Genomic DNA, 18,756 nt, shown 5'->3' on the forward strand with positions numbered 1-18,756 from the left:
GCGGTTTTAGTTTAAACCTTAATTAGTATTGTAGTGCTTTACAACGTGCCTGTTGCGTCCTCGCGGGCGTTGCAAAGGGGGTTGCCAAGCCTAAGTATGAAAGATAAAAATGAATATCTCCTAACATACTTTAGTAAGAAAATGTTTATTAAAGATTTTAGATGCTTTATTATATTTTTAACTGGAATTAAATGAAAATGTTGAACTGATTTGATATTTGTAGCACCGGGGGCATTGCGAAATATTTTCACTTCCTAAGGAGGTAGTGTCATGAAATATGTTGATAAACATAGTGTTTCACAGGCAGGCAATGTATGATACTGCGATCCATAGAGATACAACGATTACAACTCTACAAATTGAGACAAATCATATTTATACAACTTTGTAGCACCCAATCAATACAACAAACAGGCGGAATAGTGTAAGATCTGTATCTAGTCTTATTTTTGTTTGGATTATTTTTCTGTATACACAAACTTGTGAATAACATATCTCGGAGTCGGAACTAATGTTTCTGTCAAGGCTTCGCGATATATAAACCCTGAACGTTCGAAGATACGTTGTAATTAACGAAGAAATGTATCAGAAACTTCCTGGAAGTTTGTTATGATAAGGTTTGCGCGTGTAGGTACCTCTCTAATTATATTGGTATAATGAATCTTTTAATTCAATGAGATTTGTTTGATTTATTTATATACATATTTCAGAACGTATATTACGTTTACGTTACAAAGTAAGAAAACTAGTTTTTCTTGTTCCGTGAAGAAAACAGAAATGATCATGTGTATGTGAAAAACCTTTAGCGAGTAAGTACTAGTCTATCTCTAGTATTCTTTTCATTAAAAATTTAAACGGCCTCTTTAGTAGTATTTTTTAAAGGTGGTAGAACCCTTTGTGGTTCGACTCCGGCGGCACCACCGCCTCACCTATTTCTACCTAATAACAGCCGTGTTAGGCGCTGCTGTGTTCCGGTTTGAAGGGTGTGGTAAGGGAGAAAGACTTTTCCGAGGCGTTCCAGCTTAGTCTTCAGGGGTAGCGGCGCATCTGTGGCCGACCTCAGGTAGGAATATCTAATTCTATCTGGGGTTGATTACAGATGTTCATGGGCCGCAGTAGCCACTTACCATCAGGCGGACTGCATGCTCGTCTGCTACTATTATATTATATAAAAAAAAAAATGATTGAAATGTAAAAAAAAACTTAAGGTCACCTTCTACAATTAAGTATCGTCTATTATGATGTAGTTTATCGTTTAAATAGGTAAACAAAATCAAAACAGTGTCTGTTTTGTTTGTTTATTTAAGTTAATTAATTTTCTTTTTTTTGCCAGACTAACAAGCATTGTCAATATCAACTATCTATTGTGAAAATCTTTTCAAATTTTCAATAATGTTTATTTTTTTGTTCAAATGTCGAACATTTAATATTCACTGAAACAATAATTATCATCATCAACCCATAATTGTCCCACTGCTGGGCACGGGTCTCCTCTCAGAATGAGAAGGATTAGGCCATGGTCCACCGCGCTGGCCAAGTGCGTATTGGTATACTTCACATACCTATGAGCTTTTTTTTTAGAACTCTCACAGGTACGCAGATTTCCTCACAATGTTTTCCTTCGCCGTTTAGGCAAGAGATAAAAAAATTCTAATTCGCCCATAATTTTGAAAAATCAGTGGTGCATGCCTGGGATTTGAATCTTGATAAACAGTCTTAACCATAGCGGATTATATATATAGGATAATTGTATGAATACTTTACATAAAATAATTAAGATCTCTAATGGGGTGTAGGTAATTATTGTTTTTATAGAACATATCAAGATTCCAATATATATTTATTACTTATTTACTGTAGCCTTGAATCAAATCCATATTATAGCACCGGTTGTTATTACAAACAACAAAGTTATTATTGGCATACTTATATGGAAATAATACGGATTCTCATCACAATTATTCACAACAATATTGGTATTATTGTGTGTCAATTACCATTTGATTATTATTTTTTGCTTGATTGTAAGTAATAAGTAAATGAAGAACATAATTATGGAAGTTGCAGATATTCATTTAAAATTTTACAAGCTTCTGCCCGCGGCAGTACCTCAAGTCATCTTTCCATTACTATCCTTTGGGTAGGTTAGTAGTCATCACAGCCGTTCACTGTTCACTATTAAAAAAGTTACATTTTGAAAAAAAAAGGTGTTGAGGTGTTGCTTTGGTTTTGTGTTCGGAGTTATCAACACTGGATCAATAGACTGTCCTTCAATATTTTTTGTACTTTTTCAGCGAATTTGTCTCTTACTCTACCTTTATTTTGATTTGATTATTCAATGTTTTTATACTTTATACTCAAACATTTCTTGGGATGTAACGTGATCTGTAGGAACGTATTTTGTATTGATCTTGTTTCAAGATCAAACGGGTGTTAGGTAAGTATTGATTCATAGGTGCTGAGCAAAGACCCTTTACCCGTATTTCTGGGAAGCCTAGGGAGGTAATAAATCGCCAAAAACCTTCGATAAGCAATTGTTAGGTACACAATAAACCGGTCGATTAGCCTGTAACGAAAATTTGCCACCACCGGTCATTGCTCCAACGACGACGTGATCGAGTAATCAAAAATGAGCACTTCATTGTTGGTGTACATAGTAGATTTTCTTTATATCGTTCAAGTAGATAATAGGTATTATCTTTGGTCGTCAGGTATCCATTAACATAGCGTTAAATGTTTCTATACAAAATTTTCAGACCATATCAATACCTGGTCTATCTAGATCCGGCTATAATTTAGAAATGACCCGAGCCAGATTTCGACACTATTGTGTAAAGAGGAAACGGTCGGTTTGATATTTTATAAGACAAATTATTTAACCTTTGACGTTTTCAGGCTCTACGATTCGTAACAGTATTATTTTTTATAAATAAACATTTAAGCTTAATTTTATTGCTTGAGAAGTTGAAATAAGAATGTGGTAACAGATCGCTAATAAAATTACCGTTTGCTTTTTCTATGTATTTTCTGTCTATTAATCGTCAGTGACGTTAATAAACGATGCTTTTTGTTACACTATCCGATGAGATCATTCAATTGGGCCGTTGAACTCAGCGGTATTACAGTAAACCGTAGAGCGATTTCGGTGCGATGTTGATACCCGTAGGTACGTTATAGATTAAGTGCTAGCTAGAGATCGAAGTAACAAACGACCATTCAGTTTTTCTGATGGTAAGTAGTGTACATACAACTAACTAAGACTAAGTTGGAATGTCGTATGTAGGTGTCGAACCGCAGAGTACAGAATGCAATTCAGAGGGATCTAACATCCCAACCTTCGTATTATTGCAATGTTTTACAAATCTGGTTTTTACACATACACCAAATTCAAAATCTTTCTTGAGTTGATGGCCACTCTTTACCTGCATTAGGAACTTACTTAAGTTTAATATGCAAATACCGTCATTTGCCCCCTTTGTGTTGATGTGTTGTGCCTTGATTGTTACGAAGGTACATGTAATATTCAGAATTATTCGAGACAAACTGTATTAAAAGCTTATTTATTATTATATTTTTCTAATACTCATTTTCTATCGTCCCATAAAATACATAAATAACTATGCTAGCATTATCGCATGTAGGTTGGCAGGAACGAACATAAAAATAATTTCCTCCTAATAGCAATGCAGTATAGGTACTACTAAGTTATCTAAACTTACGTAAGTGAACGATGTAAGATCTGAGCAAGCAGTGGACCAGTTAAGGGCATGGATACGCTAAAGCAAGTAAAATTAGGTACCTACTTTCTATATTACAGTGTTATCTAATTATCGCACTGACAATTTTCTAACGCTCATCTCTTATGTCCGGTATAAATAACCAATCTATCATCGTTTTGCCTATCTAAGATCGAAATTCGACAATTATTGCCTTCGACATTTACAAAAACTGACAAATTTAGGATGTAGAGACATGTTCTGCGAATATATCTTTATAATTACTACTGTTTAAATCCCATCTACTTATCTACTACAAAAGTTAAAACAGCCGTCAATAGACAATTAAAAGTAGGTAGGTACCTATATGTTACAATAATTAAGCATTGATTTCGTTTGTTTATAATGTTGAGCGAAGGAAGTGAAATCCACCTGTTAAGTAGGTAGGTGTGATGTGATGGTAATCTATGTGATGGGATCCTACTGTTACCCTGAGGACTAACAACCTTAGTGTTTTTATTTAATCTCATCATCCAAACAAAAACACAGCAGCACAAAACACTATATTGTTATAAGGAAGAAATATTAGGTCTGACAGTTGAGTCATTGGAGTTAACCACAAATAGTTCTACCACCTTGAACATTTTTGTAAGTAACTGTGCTTTTTATTTTGATCGAGCTTTGAATTCCTTTAATATTCAACAAAGCTCATTTAATATTCTAACTCTATAAATTATGTTTATAATTAGGTCAATTCGAATAAAATCAAAACAAACAGACGGCCTACTGTCAAAATAATAATTAGGTAATTACTGTAAAAATCGGAGTACCTCTGACAATTTAATGCATGACTTGTTCTCAAGTTACGTACCCACAGAAGGCACCTCGACACTTATCTAACTCGTGTAAAACAAAATAAAACTTCGTACTTGTATTTCCTATAGACAGTTGAGTGGTAAATAGGATCTATAAAAAGCGAGCGTGACCGGAGTTCGCCTCCATTATTATGATAGAAAGACCGGTAGATAGTCTGTGCGGGCGCAAATCAGTGCACAAAATACCGCAAACTAAATAACAGATTGTGATTCTATTAGTTAATTTGAATGAGTATAACAAATAAAGTGACGTTTTAACTGCAGTTTAATTATGTCGTTCAATATGATGGGGATGCGACTAATCCTTGTGAGTACCTAGCTTTTTATAATTTTTTGTAAAAACAATACATTGTAGGTAAATGATAGATATCCTGATAAGTTCGACGATATATTTTTAGTAAATACCTGTGTTTTTCACATAGTTACTAACTTTTAATTATCCTTATGTATAATTACTTTATGTACTTAGGTACTTTTTTAATATTAACATTTAAAAGACCTATTTAACAGGTACCGCCAAACAAGGAATGTTGATGTTGACTAGGGCCATAACTGATAAGAGACCTAATGTTAACATAACTAAGAACACGTATGTTAACACTTTAATCAAATAGAACTTAAGTATGTATATGTATTACATAAAGGCATGACTAAATTATTAAGCATAAGATCGTTACGATTCAAGTTTCGTAGTAATCTGTAAGTGTGAACATAGATTTAGTTTAAAAAAACTATTATGACGCATTTCACTAACCCTTTAGTAAATTGGCATTACATTGCATGTTTAAAATGTATTTCATTAATAAGTTAATCCTTATTTAGGTATATTATTTATTTTTCACGAATAATTTAATTTGTATTTGCTAAGTCTCGTTATCAATCCATTATTGTCCCACTGCTGGGTACGGGTCTCCTCTCAGAATGAGAACGCTGGTCAAGTGCGTATTGGTAGACTTCACATACCTTTGAGATTTTTTTTATATATCTCTCAGGTATGCAAGTTTCCTCACGATGTTTTCGTTCACTGTTTTAAGCAAGTGATAATTAATTTCTAATACGTGCCTAGGATTTGAACCTCGGACTCCTCGTTCGAGAGGCCGAGTCTCTAAACCATTAGGCTATCACCGCTTTTTAAGTAGCAATTTTGCTTAGTCTGATTATCCTAAACTAATTTTTAAATGGCGCAACAATCAACGTGCAGTAAGCGTCGCATTAGGCACAAAATAAATTGTCCCTGTAGTTCCGGGACCAGAATAGGGCTACGGTATCCCCTGCCTGTCGTAAGAGGCGACTAAAAGGGGCTTCCGGGGTTGCGGACGGCAAGAGTGGGAGCTCGAACCGCCCGGCCAGCAACCCCGGGATGGACGGCGGTATGTGTGGTCGCATACCGTCGTGAACACCAGATGGTGTGGTGAGTTTCAAGCTCACCTGGGCGGAGCCCGACGGGGCAACGCGCCAAGTGGACTCCGGTTGCGTTCCGTTGGAGATCCCGGAGTCCTCTACGCAGCGCCGAGGACGGCCACCGGGGGGGTTTTAGTGCGGTAAGAATCCCACATAACCCCGTGCCGCTCCCACGGCATAGGGTACCTTTTGAAGGTTTCCCCCTCGTCAACAAAAGAAAAAAACACAAAATAAATTAGTTTTTATTTTATGCATTAGGTATACAATTTAAAGAGTTTGTTAACTAGTGAAGGTAAAGTAACTTACCTAAATAGTATAACGCCATTTAAAGCCGACGTGTAGTGCAATAGGAACTTAATCTACCTACGGTTATTTTAAAAAGAAAGCAAGATAAAATTATTACAAGCTAGTAAATTTGTTTACGATTTGTTCAACTATTACCATAGCTCATTGGTCGCACTTTCATTTCAATATCTCTTTCAACAGATAACTTCATTATAACATAATGGTCCATTAAAAGTTCCCGTAGAGCTGTAATGAATTTACAACACTTGTTTGATAGGTAACATTAATTTTATTGGTTGTTTTGTAAACACAACTATTGGTATTGTAAGTGGCGTTAAGCTAAATGGTCGGGCCACTGATCCTAATTTTGAAAATATTGCTTTGTAGAGCAATTTGACGGTAAATATTTGAATGATCAGCAATAATTTCACAGATTAATTATAGAGTTTAAATTGGATATTTATCAAAATTAATTAATTAATCAAACAAATATTGCCATAAAAACGAAATGTGATTGATGTGTTTTGAAGTCAATAACTAGGAAATGCCTGAAAAATAATTAGGCATGTTGATTTTTAAAAGGAAGAATTGAATCGTGATTGCAATCAAATCAATTTGTGTAGTGCCTTTAAGTGACATATTAAGCTTGGCTTCACAATGTCGCATAGCACCATTTTTTTAGCTTCACCTTCTTCTTATTGACAGCTATACCTACGTATACCGTATTATGATTTACGATATCTTCATTTATTTTCTCAATGTAGAAAAATATTATATAGATTTATCTATCGTTATATAAACTTAAGTGCAGGTGTTTTTTGCAATATGCACTCTTACATAATGTCCATCAGATATAGTCTATTACATAACTATAATAGTTACTTTATTGCAAGTTGCATTTATCTGCCGCACATTATGGGACTGAATTGTAACAATGTAAATATTAAGGTTCTCCGTAATCAGGTACAATGGGGGAATATCTGTGACCTATCCCTATCCAATCGCGGGCCTATATTGCTTCCGGTTGATCCATGTGAAACCAAATTACACACATAATTATGTGAACGCATTAACGCAAATGTGATTAGAATTCCCTACTGAGAAACAATTCGTCCTCTTAAATTTTTTTTATCATGTGTACCATGTGTGGTTGACGTCGTAAACGCCCGAAGGTATGGTGGGTGAGCGTAAATACTTACCAGGGTAGAGCCCGACCAGGCAACCGCGCTCAGAGCATTCCGGTCGCATTTCTTTGGAGATCATGTCGATCCGTTGTCGCTTTCAATGCACCGGGTACCTTTTGAAGGTAACCTCCTCGACACCAAAAAAGTGATCTTCGTTATTTTCCTTGTTGTTAATAATAATATCGACAGACGTAGACGTTGATCTTTACCTTGATCTTAATCTACTAAGAAAATGAAGATTATAAATCCAAATATTTGAGACCAATTTTTTATTAAAATAAAAAACTTACCAAACCGTGACTTTGAAATAGTTATGAACATTGAGGCATTTAATTAGGATTTATGCAACTAACGTTTTGAAACTAAGTTCACAAAGGTGTATTGAGCTATGCATTAAAATTAGCAAATGTATGGCAAAAATGTTTGATTTACCTACCAGTATCAATATTTTATGATGTTTGCAAGAAGAAGGTTCTTCAATTATTTGCAAGAAGAAGGATCATTCAATAAAGCGTATGTCTTTTTTCCGCTATGATACTCGTAGATATCTAATTATAGACATATAATAATACACTTTGTAATATAGTGGTTATATAGTTTTTCTCTCTTAAAGTCCTTTTTCTTTCTGCATCTAGTCTATTCATTTTCATCTTCTACAACGCTCTACGCTTACGCTTCTACATACATCAGTATTATACATTTTGAACGGCCGGTAATTTAAAACTATGTGCATGGTAGGTTCAACAGTCCGGTGTGGTACCCATTGTCTTAGGGCCGACATCAAATTACTATCAGCAGGTAGGACCTTTTTTTTTTGTTTTCGAGGGGGAAACCTTCAAAAGGTACCCGACGACGTGGGAGCGACGCCGGGTTATGTGGGATTTTTACCGCACTAAAACCCCCCCGGTGGCCGTCCTCAGCGCTTGGTGGAGAACTCCGGGATCTCCAATGGAACACAACCTGAGTCCTCCGAGCGCGATGCCCCGGTCGGGCTCTGCCCTGGGGGGAGCACTTAACGCTCCTCCCGCACATCTGGTGTTTACGACACATGCCGCCGTTCTTCCCGGGGTTGCTCTCCGGACGGTTCGAGCTCCCACTCTTGCCGCCGGCAACCCCGGAAGCCCCCTTTTAGTCGCCTCTTACGACAGGCAGGGGATACCGTAGCCCTATTCTAGCCCCGGAACTACAGGGACACAGCAGGTAGGACCTAATCTAATGATAAAATGTTAGGTATGATCATTACTTATTTCGCGTTCAGCAAAGGTATAAATATTATGTTCAATTGCTTCATACCGACCTGATGGATCATTGGTATCTTACACCAACTACTTATTAAGATAGGATGAATGCGGTCTGCGTAACACTAAAATGCAATTTCACTAAAAACCGAAGTAGGTAATGAATAGTCGATATTGATATCTTGCAATAGAGCCGTAGAGTTGGTACAGAGGTATCATTTGCGATCGCCATTGAAAGCCACGGCTTTCTAGGACAGCCCTAGAAAGTGAATAATGGGTCGGCATCGCTTAACAACCACAGAACGGCGATCCGCATGGCACAGTGGTCATAATACCGATGACACGGAAGGGTTTCCGGATACAATTCGCGAATAGACAGACATTCAAATGATAAATAAAATAGATTTTCTTGTGGGTATGTTTTTTTTTGTACATATCCTTCTTTAAGACATCTATGACAAACTAACATGAGGATTCTTAATATGAAAGCGTTTTAGGTACTATTTTATTAATTATTAATTATTAGGCGTTATTAATTAAATCGATTAAGGTCGGTGCCTAAATAACTAGAACACCTAAATAAATGTAAGAATTATTTTTATTTACATCGTAGGTAAATAAGACCTATCTCGAACTTGAATAAATGAAAAAATATATTTGATTTTCCGGAAAAATATTTTTTAATTATTTTTTCGATGCTAAGCCTTACTAAAGAAATGCACTATAAAAGTTTCAATCAAAATCTCGCAAAAAAGTTTCTCTGGAACTCAGGAGGTTAAAGTTAAATTATGTGATGGTTGAAGGGCATGGTTACACAGTATGTTTGTAGATACATAGGTAGGTACTTATATGAAACCCAAAGTGACTTAATAGAGGTTTAACGTATCTAGTGTATACGTATACAGGAATCTGTCATTCCTGTGGATAAAATCTGTAATACAATGATACATGATACATTAATTATATATTTACATAAAAATGATGTCCTATACACTCCCATATCCGATATTACCTACCTGTATACAACAATGACTATATACCTATATATACAAACAAATATTTGTGTCTTATTCATTGAATATTAAGATCACTTTTTCAGATACTGACACACTTTCTTTGATAGAAGATTACGTGACTTGATGTAATAGAAAAATTGAGCGCACTTTTGGGTGCTTTTTTGTTCGCTTGCGAGGTTATAGACCGATAGAATTCGTGGTTGTTTTTTGTGTTCTGTAATAAACGACACGACTGCATCGACTGCTTGATTGCTTTTGATGCAATTAAGTTTTATATTGACCAGTACCCAATTGCATGATTACAGGTCGCAGCTTTGATCATTTCTACAACAGCAATAAAGGTGCCAGTAGATAAAACTGATGAAAATAGAACTGAAACAAAAAATGGTACCGAAGAAGAATCTCCTCAAGAACCGATTTATTATGAATCAGATGAGGACCAAGTAGATAGCTATCTCGTTCCACCGAATCCTTATAGGCCTGCAGAAGTTATATCAGACGAAATTGCGGATATTGCGACACCCGCGACTTACTTGCTACCTCCATCTGAAGATAAGCAAGCAAATTATTACAGGCCAACAGAGTCAGGAGAGCAATCAGATTGGTATCCGATTGTACCAGCTGCTTCTCCACTATCCAGAGGACTACTACCTCCGAGAGAATCTGATGTTATTCCAATTTTCAGGGTAGCTAATCAGTCGGAACCCATATTTGGCACATTTAGGACTGGCAAAGTTTTAGATAAAAAGGTTATACCTGTTCCGTCTAGATCTCTTCAACCACCTTTAGAAGATGCTCCAAATGATTATGTGGCTATTATGCCTGAAGAAGCTATAAACTTCCCATTTGGAAATCAGAGATCACCTCTCCAAGCTGCAGGCTTTCCTGTATCAGTTTGGAACGGGCCTATAATATCCGTTCCTGATAATATAAGGACAAAACCTTTAGGGCAGATTCCATTCAACTCAAGAAAATATAAGAATCCAACAAAATTGTTTCCAAAAAAATATGCAGGATTCAAACCTGTGCCGATTCCTTTAACACAATTCCCAGACGAGTCGTACGTGGAAATTCCTAAAGCAAAACCACTGAAACAGTTTAAACCAAATAAAAATATCGAGACTCAATATAAAACACCATCTGACGAGAAGAAAATTTATCAATACGAAGAAGCACAAAAGAAACGCAAATTAAAGGGAGAACCTGAAACGATCACGGTAATGAATTCGCTAAATAATGAGAATCTTAAGCAGAAAAGACTCGTTTTTACTAATAGCTTTTAAATTTTCATTACAGGATGAAGAACCAGAGATAAAGGAACCCGAGGACGAACAACCGCCGGAGCAAGAGACTTCAGCGTCTAATTACAGAGTACCATTACGTATGTTTGCTAATCTAAATAAGAATAACTTTTTAAGATAAAGTACCTATTATGTGTTTCTTTACGACCATAATGGTTATAACACTTTTTATGTTATAAAATAAGAAACAGTAATGTAATCCATGTTACGCAAGATGTCGGGCAGGCAAAGACACTTTGTCGTTTTAACAGTTGTATCATAGGTAATTTTACCCGCTTTAACTGACTTTGTTTTGTCCAGGAAATTTGTATGCCGCGCCTCTAAGGCAAGCGCCACAGCCAGCTCCTTCACACCAAGCCGAGAGTCACAAACCACCGGCTGACGGAGAGAGGACTGAATTCCGCATGCACGGCATGAAAGGACCACACAGTTATCAGTTCGGATTTGATACCGGAAAAGGGTAAGAATATAGTTATGCTAGGTGTCGGATAAAGCGTGTTCCAAAACGCAGATAAAAGCTTGATATAATTATTATAATAGTGAAATTATATGTTTTGGTCACCTATAAGGTACCTTAAAATATCATCATTAATTTCTCTTACTTATATAATCTTCCTTATAATTTAGGCTTACTTAAGTTTCGCCTAGGAGAAATCAAATTAAGTATATTCCAACTTTTTATCTTATTCTGATTTGTAGGGACTGGGCTAGTTTTAATAACTTATGACATAAGTAGCCTAAGCACTGGATAGATAAACAATGGCAATTAAATAACACATAAATAAAAATATTTCAGGAAAAACCGTCAATTCCGATATGAGGAGAGAGACAACGAGGGGCGTGTGAAAGGCCACTATGGGTATATGGACAAAAACGGAAAAATCCGTGTGGTGAACTATGATGCAGATCCTGAACACGGCTTCCGAGCAGAGGCGCCTACGGAGAGTGAATGATTGTATATAGAATGAACGGACATGAATACAATTGGAACTGAGTGACCGCCCCGCTTAAATGTGTTGAATCTATGTTGTTCGGCAAAAATCAAACATATTACAACTACCAGCCAGCACTTACTATAAGTACTTAGTAATTACATGATGTTCCTGAAGTTGTACACAAATCTAAATGACGCCAAAATATCTCTTAACCCTAATAAATAATGAGACTTCCGAACTCAAAGGATATTAACGAGACCCTATTACTAGCCTTCGCAATCTATCCGTCTGTAGCACGAAGAGATAACGCTCTCTTGTACAGAAATAGATAATTATATTCTATTTCTTTTTGTATTCCTAAAAATTGGAGTAATCCTATTCACTCCACCGTATAACACGCGACCGCCTCCCCTAAAAGTGTAACTGCATTTCTGGATAATGTCCATTTCATAGTTCATGGGAAAGTCCTTTGAAATTCGGAGTCTTAACAGTAAATTAAGTGGAACGCGGTCATAATGGTAATCCTTTAGTGTAAGATAACTTGTAAATATCTATTGTAAGCATCGATATGAAAAATATTTTCGCTCGAGTAAAAAGTATTGCCATAATTATTTTCAACAATTATGCGTTATTTAACGTAAGTTGTATATTTGCAATCAAGTTTTAGATAAGTATAAAATATTATTTATAAAACTATATCTACGTCTGCAACTCTCACAGCTTTCTAAATTACAAGATTTCTAATAATAACTGAAAAAAAGACTTCTAGATCTTTTCGATTACCTCTCCCTTTATGAAGGTTAGTCTTCTAAAATCTACAAACTTTAGTTTTTGGTTAAGATATCGTTATGATGTCTAATATAATATCGTAGGATTTCCTATTTTTATAGCTGTTTTAAATTATGTTAAGATTGTTAATGTATATTTAAATAAAACCACTATTAATACAAATAATAAAACACTGTTTTATTTAGATAGTTAATATATTTGCATACATATTAAAAATATAAAACATTTACGTCTCATACAAAAAGCGTGTTAATATTTATAACAACATACATATAAACATGTGATAAAAAATATATTGTGCAATATTTGTATATTCTCTCAAAACAAAAACTAAGCTTACTCGTATGGCACCACATTTACCTAATAGTAATAAGAACACAAATAGGTAACATTTCTATTTATATTATATAGCTATTCTATTATTTAATTGATTAAAAAATATACATAACTGTATAATAACAATTTATGTATTAATAATAACGCACATATTGATCAATTAATGCCTTATAAAATAGTAAGAGATAGGTAAGTATTGAGAATATAAAATTCGAGCTTCAACATTATAAGATAACTTGTACTATTTGGCCTTATATTAATTATGTCTATACAAAAATACATCACAATAAATGCAACATTATGAAAACATTATTCAAACTTTTCAAGAATAATAGTCTCTACATTATGTTTTACCCTGTTTGGTATCAGAGGTTTGGTAATATTTCTATTTACATGACATAGCTAGGCTATTAATTAAATAATAAAAAAAAACATTGAAGACAACTATATACAGTATAACAATAGTTTCTGCATTAAGAATAACACTTATTATATTAATTAAGTAATGCATTATAAAATAGTAAAATATAAGTGTAGAAAAATGTACAGCTCAAAAATTGTAAGAGAACTTGTACTATGTGGCCTTATATTAATTACGTTTTATGCGAAAATACAATAAATGCAACATTATACAAAGAATAATAACACTATATTATTCTTCATCCATATCATTGGTATTTTCTTTCAAAGTTTTTCCAATGTCATCTAAGAGGGTCGAAGCTCCGATGCGGAACAGCTGTGGCGTCAACCACTCAGGACCTAGCTCGCTGTGCACCAACACTAGCCAGTTCACAGCGTCTTTCGCCGTTTTAATGCCTCCAGCTGGCTTAAGTCCAATCTGATAAAAAAAAAACTAAAATGAGCTTGGTATAGTTATCGCCAAACTGCTAGTCCGCTCTGAAGTTGCTCCGAGCAGGTGTAGTCATACAATTTTCTATCGCGACGCGATTCATTTCTATGTTCAGAGCGGACTAGCAGATTTACGCGGACTATAAGTGATAAAACAACCCGCGTGGCGGAGCAGTCACCATACCGGTCTGACGCGCAAAGGGTTCCGGGTTCAATCCCCGGCCAGACAGGTATATGAATGATGGAATTTAGATATCTGTACTGGGTCTAGGTATTTGTGTATTCATGTGTCCATGGCACCCTGTGGTCAATCACACATACGTTCCTATTACTGAGGACTAAGTTGGAAGGCAAGGACGAAGTAACTTACTACACCCTTTAAACCAGACTTTTAACAGCTGAACAGGCAGAATAAGGTGCCGTGGTCACTTTGGAGTTGAACCAAGAAGGATTCTACCAAATAAAATATATATTGATTGTAAAGTAACTAAATTATGTTTAATTAGAGTTTGTTTCATTACGATCACTAATCGTGGCAAATGTGTTTAACAAAATTTTAGCAAATCAAGTTATACTTATATAATGTTGTAGGTTTAATATAATATTATGTCCAAAATGTAAATATTAACCTTAACACCAGTCATTTCATAGTAATGGCGTATAGCTCGACACATTACTAAGCCGATAGGTAGTGTTGCATTGACTGTTTCTTTGCCTGTAGATGTCTTGATGAAATCTGCACCCGCCATCATCGAAACTATTGACGCTTTGTAAACCTAAAATGAAGAAATGTTTATTCATATTATTATTAACAAGTTTTAACATGACATAACATTTATAAGAAACTAGCTGACCCGGAAAACATTGTTACCAAATAAAAAAAATGTTAAGGGTGAACAACCCTTATCGCTTAGGGGTATGAAAAATAGATAGTAGCCGATTCGCAGACCTACTGAATTTGCATATAAAATTTGGTGGAAATTGGTAAAGCCGTTCGGAGGAGTACGGTAACTAACATTGTGACACGAGAATTTTATATATAAAAGATAGCAACATGGAAAAAATATTAAATAAAAACAAAACCAATCTTGTGAATGTGAAGCTGATCACGATGATTCATGATTGTCACCTCATTTGTAAGTCAATCAGCATCCACACCTTACCCCAAAACAAAATAAGTAACTTCACATAAGAATTAACTACAGAAGAGGTACCCCAGATGGACCATACTGGTCGTACTAGCTTCAATGCATAATAAATTAATATTAAATGTCTGTTTAAATGTGACATTACATTAATTCAGCTGTACGTTTGTGCCTGATAAAAACAAGGATATATTTAAACTTACATTTTCATAGGATCCCAGTTCACCCACACCGAGTATGACCTTCATATGGGCCGAACCACAGTGTACCTTCATTTTGCATACTTCTTCATAAAGTACATTCCACTTGCCCATGAGTACTAGGCTTCGATCTAAGACAATGTCTATCTCTGTAGCCCCATTTGCAATAGCAAAGGTTATTTCTTGCAATCTTGAGTTTAGAGGATACAGACCCGTTGGGAAACCAGTAGCCACTGTAAATTAAAAATAGTTATTATATGATGGTTAATTTCAGATCTTAATTATTAGTTAGATAGGACTATTCGGTAGTTAGATTTGTCTTCAAAAATAAATTAATTCAAATATTATGCAACTTAAAAATATATGAGCAAAAGTTTACCAAATTACTCAGTTAAGAAGCCTTAAATTAATTAATAAAAGGTATATACTACAAAATATAAGGTAACAAAACTTCAAAATTAGCATTCACACACAAATAGCTTCTATGCAATACTAGAAACACACAAATAACTATGTTTAGGTATTTTGTTACAGGAAGATCTGTTATCATATTCACATATCTGAATGTAATTACTCTCAGTTGTGCAGCTTTGTTCTTTTTTTTTATAATATAGGAGTGGCAGATGAGCATGCAGTCCACCTGATGTTAAGTGGCTACTGCTGCCCATGGACATCTGTTATTAAACCCAGATAGGATTAGATATTCTTACCTGGGGTCGACCACAGATGTGCCGCTTTCCTTGAGAACTAAGCTGGAAGACTTACCAAACCAGAACACAGCAGTGTTTAACACTTCTGTTATGAGGTAGAAATAGGTGTAGTGGTGGTGTCGCCAGAGTCGAACCACAAAGGATTCTACCACCTCCAAAATCTTTGTTTATGTGAAGACTACAAAGACTAAATAATAAAAGCTCCTGGTTTGGATTAAGCAATGTTTAGGTATCATTAACTGATCAAATATCTATGTCTTACCTGAAGCAATCTGAATTTCTTTCAAGAGATCCATTTTCTTGATTGCGTCAAATGCATCCTTCACTCGATTAGGGTACACACATACAGCAGCTGTTGTTATCTTTCTACCTTCAAGGTCTAACTTTTTTAATATCTCCACTGATACAGGATTTGCTGCCTATGAAGTATATAATATAGACATAAGATATAAAATATATTAAATAATTTTGTTGTTAATGGTAAGGTAGTTCTGTCTGTATTGCATTGTAAATTGTGTATTTTTTAAAGTAAGGTTATTTTATAAAATTACTAGCTGCCCCGGCAAACGTTGTGTTGCCATATAAATATGTTAAGGGTTATAAAAAAATGTTAAGAGTGAACAACACTTATCAGTAAGAGTTATGAAAAATAGATAGTAGCCAATTCTCAGACCTATTGAATATGCATATAAAATTTGGTGAAAATCGGTAAAGCCGTTACGGAGGAGTATGGTAACTAACATTGTGACACGAGAATTTTATATATAAGATCTACTTAAATACTGAACTTCAATAAATCAGATTGTTACAGAAATTATAGAAGAATATTGTACTGGCCAAATAGAATGTTCAAAAGTAAAATTAATATTTCATACCTTGATGCAAAGTCGTAGTACATTTGACCGGGTGTCATCACCTGATAATGTGGTGAGGTCAATTAAAGAAATGGCTTTTACCAACCACATTGCATAGTTTCTTTTGCTGCTTACAACATTTTTTTCTAGAATACTCTGGACTTCATTTTCAATACTCTTCTTGTTGATGTGTACAATATCCAAGATTCTAGCATCTGAATAGAAATTTACATAATGTGATAAGATTAAATTTAGCATTACTTAATATACTTATATCGCTACCTTTTTAATAAAATGTTTATAGGGGTCATATAGGGGTAAAAATATAGTTAAAGTAGAGGTAGTGTACATTAGAGGTACTGTATGGGTGTTGCGTTATAAGTACACTTTTATTATTTCAAACACAGACTTGTCTAGATAAAGTATGTGATTTAAAATATCAAGTACCTGAATAATTGTTACCTTAGAGTACTTACCTAAAGTTTTTGGACACATTTTCTTGGTTCCTACTTTAGAAATCTCAGGTCAAATTGAGTTCAAATGTTGTTTATAAGGAAGATATAATTTATTCAACCACAATAAGTACTACACTCATTTGATACTGGGTTAAAGGTTATCAATCTTCGATCACTAATAAGAATTATCAATGAATACTATGGAAATTAATTTAAGTGATCGATGTTAAAGGCGTTTGATATATTTTTTTTGTATAGGTTTTTCTTTCATTGTAGAAATGGCGACCTGAAATCGATTAATCAACGAATCGAGGTCCAAATCGATGACTGGAGATAACTTCGTCTTTCATCCTAGAAAATTTAAAGTCGATCTTTTTTAAGTTGATTGAACATTAACAAATATGATATAGGCAATTTTGCTGTCGGATAAGTATCTCAGTGCTTGTTTGTTCGTGATGACCTTTTATTCGCTATTTTCGCTACCAGATCGCTAAAGATTCGCTAAAGATCGAATATTGATTCTATGGGCTTCGATGTGTTTGAGAATCGATTTATCACACTTCGATTCAAATCGATTTAAGAATGAATCTTTTTCGGAAAGAATAATCCCTATTTCATTGTCGTCACTATTTGTCTCAATTTGACGTTGACACTTAGTGTCGTTAATATTTAGGTGAATGTATTTTTGCCCATTGGCAAGCAATCGATTTTTGTAAAGCTAGGATTTATTTTTCTTTATTAGAGGCGAGGACTGGGGGCACTGGGGATGGTCCGTCCCAGGTGGTATGGGAGCTGGAAAAATTAACTTTTTCGTATGATATGTAATATTATAATATGTATTTCCTGTAAGCTCTTACGCTTTGACAATCAATTTGTGTTCCCAGGCGGCACAATTGATGGGCGGGAAAATTCAAATAGAAGAACCTTTTTCCACTGACTTTTATTCCTTCGCAAATTAAACTTCCGTTCGGTGCGGCCGGTTTTGACTCTGTTGATCAAGTTAACTTTATCTAGAAGCTAACCTGTATAACCTTATTTTGTAGGACACTCATATATGCCAAAGAATTACACAATAAAACTTATGATAAATGCAACTGTTCGTTAAGGCATAAATTTTAGTAAAACCTCGGGGTTAATTAGAAATTTCTTCTCAGTCATACTAATCTATGCTCTCAGTACCTACTGAGTAAATTAATTTAATAACTTTATATACACTTTTAATATTAGATCATATAACTTTGGAGTGTTCTGTGAGCTTTTTACACTGTTAGGAGCTCAGCTGTCAATAAATCATAATAGTGTATATTTAAAAATCTCATACCTATAGGTATAGTCCGCGCCAAATTGCTAGTCAGCTCCGAACATAGAAACGAGTCGCGCCAAATAGCAAATTGTAGATATTAGCGGGACGAAGACAGCGCGGGGCACAGGCACCCGTCCAGGCACCCGTCCGTTACCCGCTCTCGC

General features: G+C 35.0%; 2 protein-coding genes across 2 annotated transcripts; one reads left to right on the plus strand and one right to left on the minus strand.

The window, feature by feature from the left end:
- The first annotated feature begins 4,704 nt into the window (after positions 1 to 4,704).
- LOC140750565 (uncharacterized) lies at positions 4,705 to 12,910 on the plus strand. Its single transcript, XM_073084180.1, has 5 exons — positions 4,705 to 4,898; positions 10,021 to 10,932; positions 11,012 to 11,096; positions 11,317 to 11,476; positions 11,813 to 12,910. The coding sequence occupies exons 1-5, from the start codon at positions 4,863 to 4,865 to the stop codon at positions 11,967 to 11,969; spliced, it is 1,350 nt and encodes a 449-aa protein (XP_072940281.1). The 5' UTR covers positions 4,705 to 4,862; the 3' UTR covers positions 11,970 to 12,910.
- Dera (deoxyribose-phosphate aldolase) lies at positions 12,411 to 17,552 on the minus strand. The gene is made up of 6 exons (XM_073084181.1): positions 17,311 to 17,552; positions 16,856 to 17,049; positions 16,243 to 16,399; positions 15,274 to 15,503; positions 14,555 to 14,701; positions 12,411 to 13,914 (listed from the first exon to the last, which is right to left on the minus strand). The coding sequence occupies exons 1-6, from the start codon at positions 17,327 to 17,329 to the stop codon at positions 13,729 to 13,731; spliced, it is 933 nt and encodes a 310-aa protein (XP_072940282.1). The 5' UTR covers positions 17,330 to 17,552; the 3' UTR covers positions 12,411 to 13,728.
- Between the last annotated feature and the right edge of the window lie 1,204 nt (positions 17,553 to 18,756).

The sequence above is a fragment of the Epargyreus clarus genome, unplaced genomic scaffold (genome assembly GCF_041222505.1).
Source record: "Epargyreus clarus isolate Ecla_fem2 unplaced genomic scaffold, WU_Ecla_fem_2.2 ptg000021l, whole genome shotgun sequence".
In the NCBI taxonomy this organism is placed as follows: Eukaryota; Metazoa; Arthropoda; class Insecta; order Lepidoptera; family Hesperiidae; genus Epargyreus; species Epargyreus clarus.

What these genes read in the sequence shown, in the direction of transcription:
- LOC140750565 (XM_073084180.1), top strand. Translation starts at nt 4,863, where the DNA reads ATGTCGTTCAATATGATGGGGATGCGACTAATCCTT. An exon ending in TGGGGATGCGACTAATCCTT is followed by an intron (nt 4,899 to 10,020) that starts GTGAGTACCTAG and finishes GCATGATTACAG; the next exon opens with GTCGCAGCTTTGATCATTTC. An exon ending in GAGAACCTGAAACGATCACG is followed by an intron (nt 10,933 to 11,011) that starts GTAATGAATTCG and finishes TTTTCATTACAG; the next exon opens with GATGAAGAACCAGAGATAAA.
- Dera (XM_073084181.1), bottom strand. An exon ending in AACTGGGATCCTATGAAAAT is followed by an intron (nt 14,702 to 15,273) that starts GTAAGTTTAAAT and finishes TCTTCATTTTAG; the next exon opens with GTTTACAAAGCGTCAATAGT. An exon ending in ATGAAATGACTGGTGTTAAG is followed by an intron (nt 13,915 to 14,554) that starts GTTAATATTTAC and finishes TTTTTTTATCAG; the next exon opens with ATTGGACTTAAGCCAGCTGG.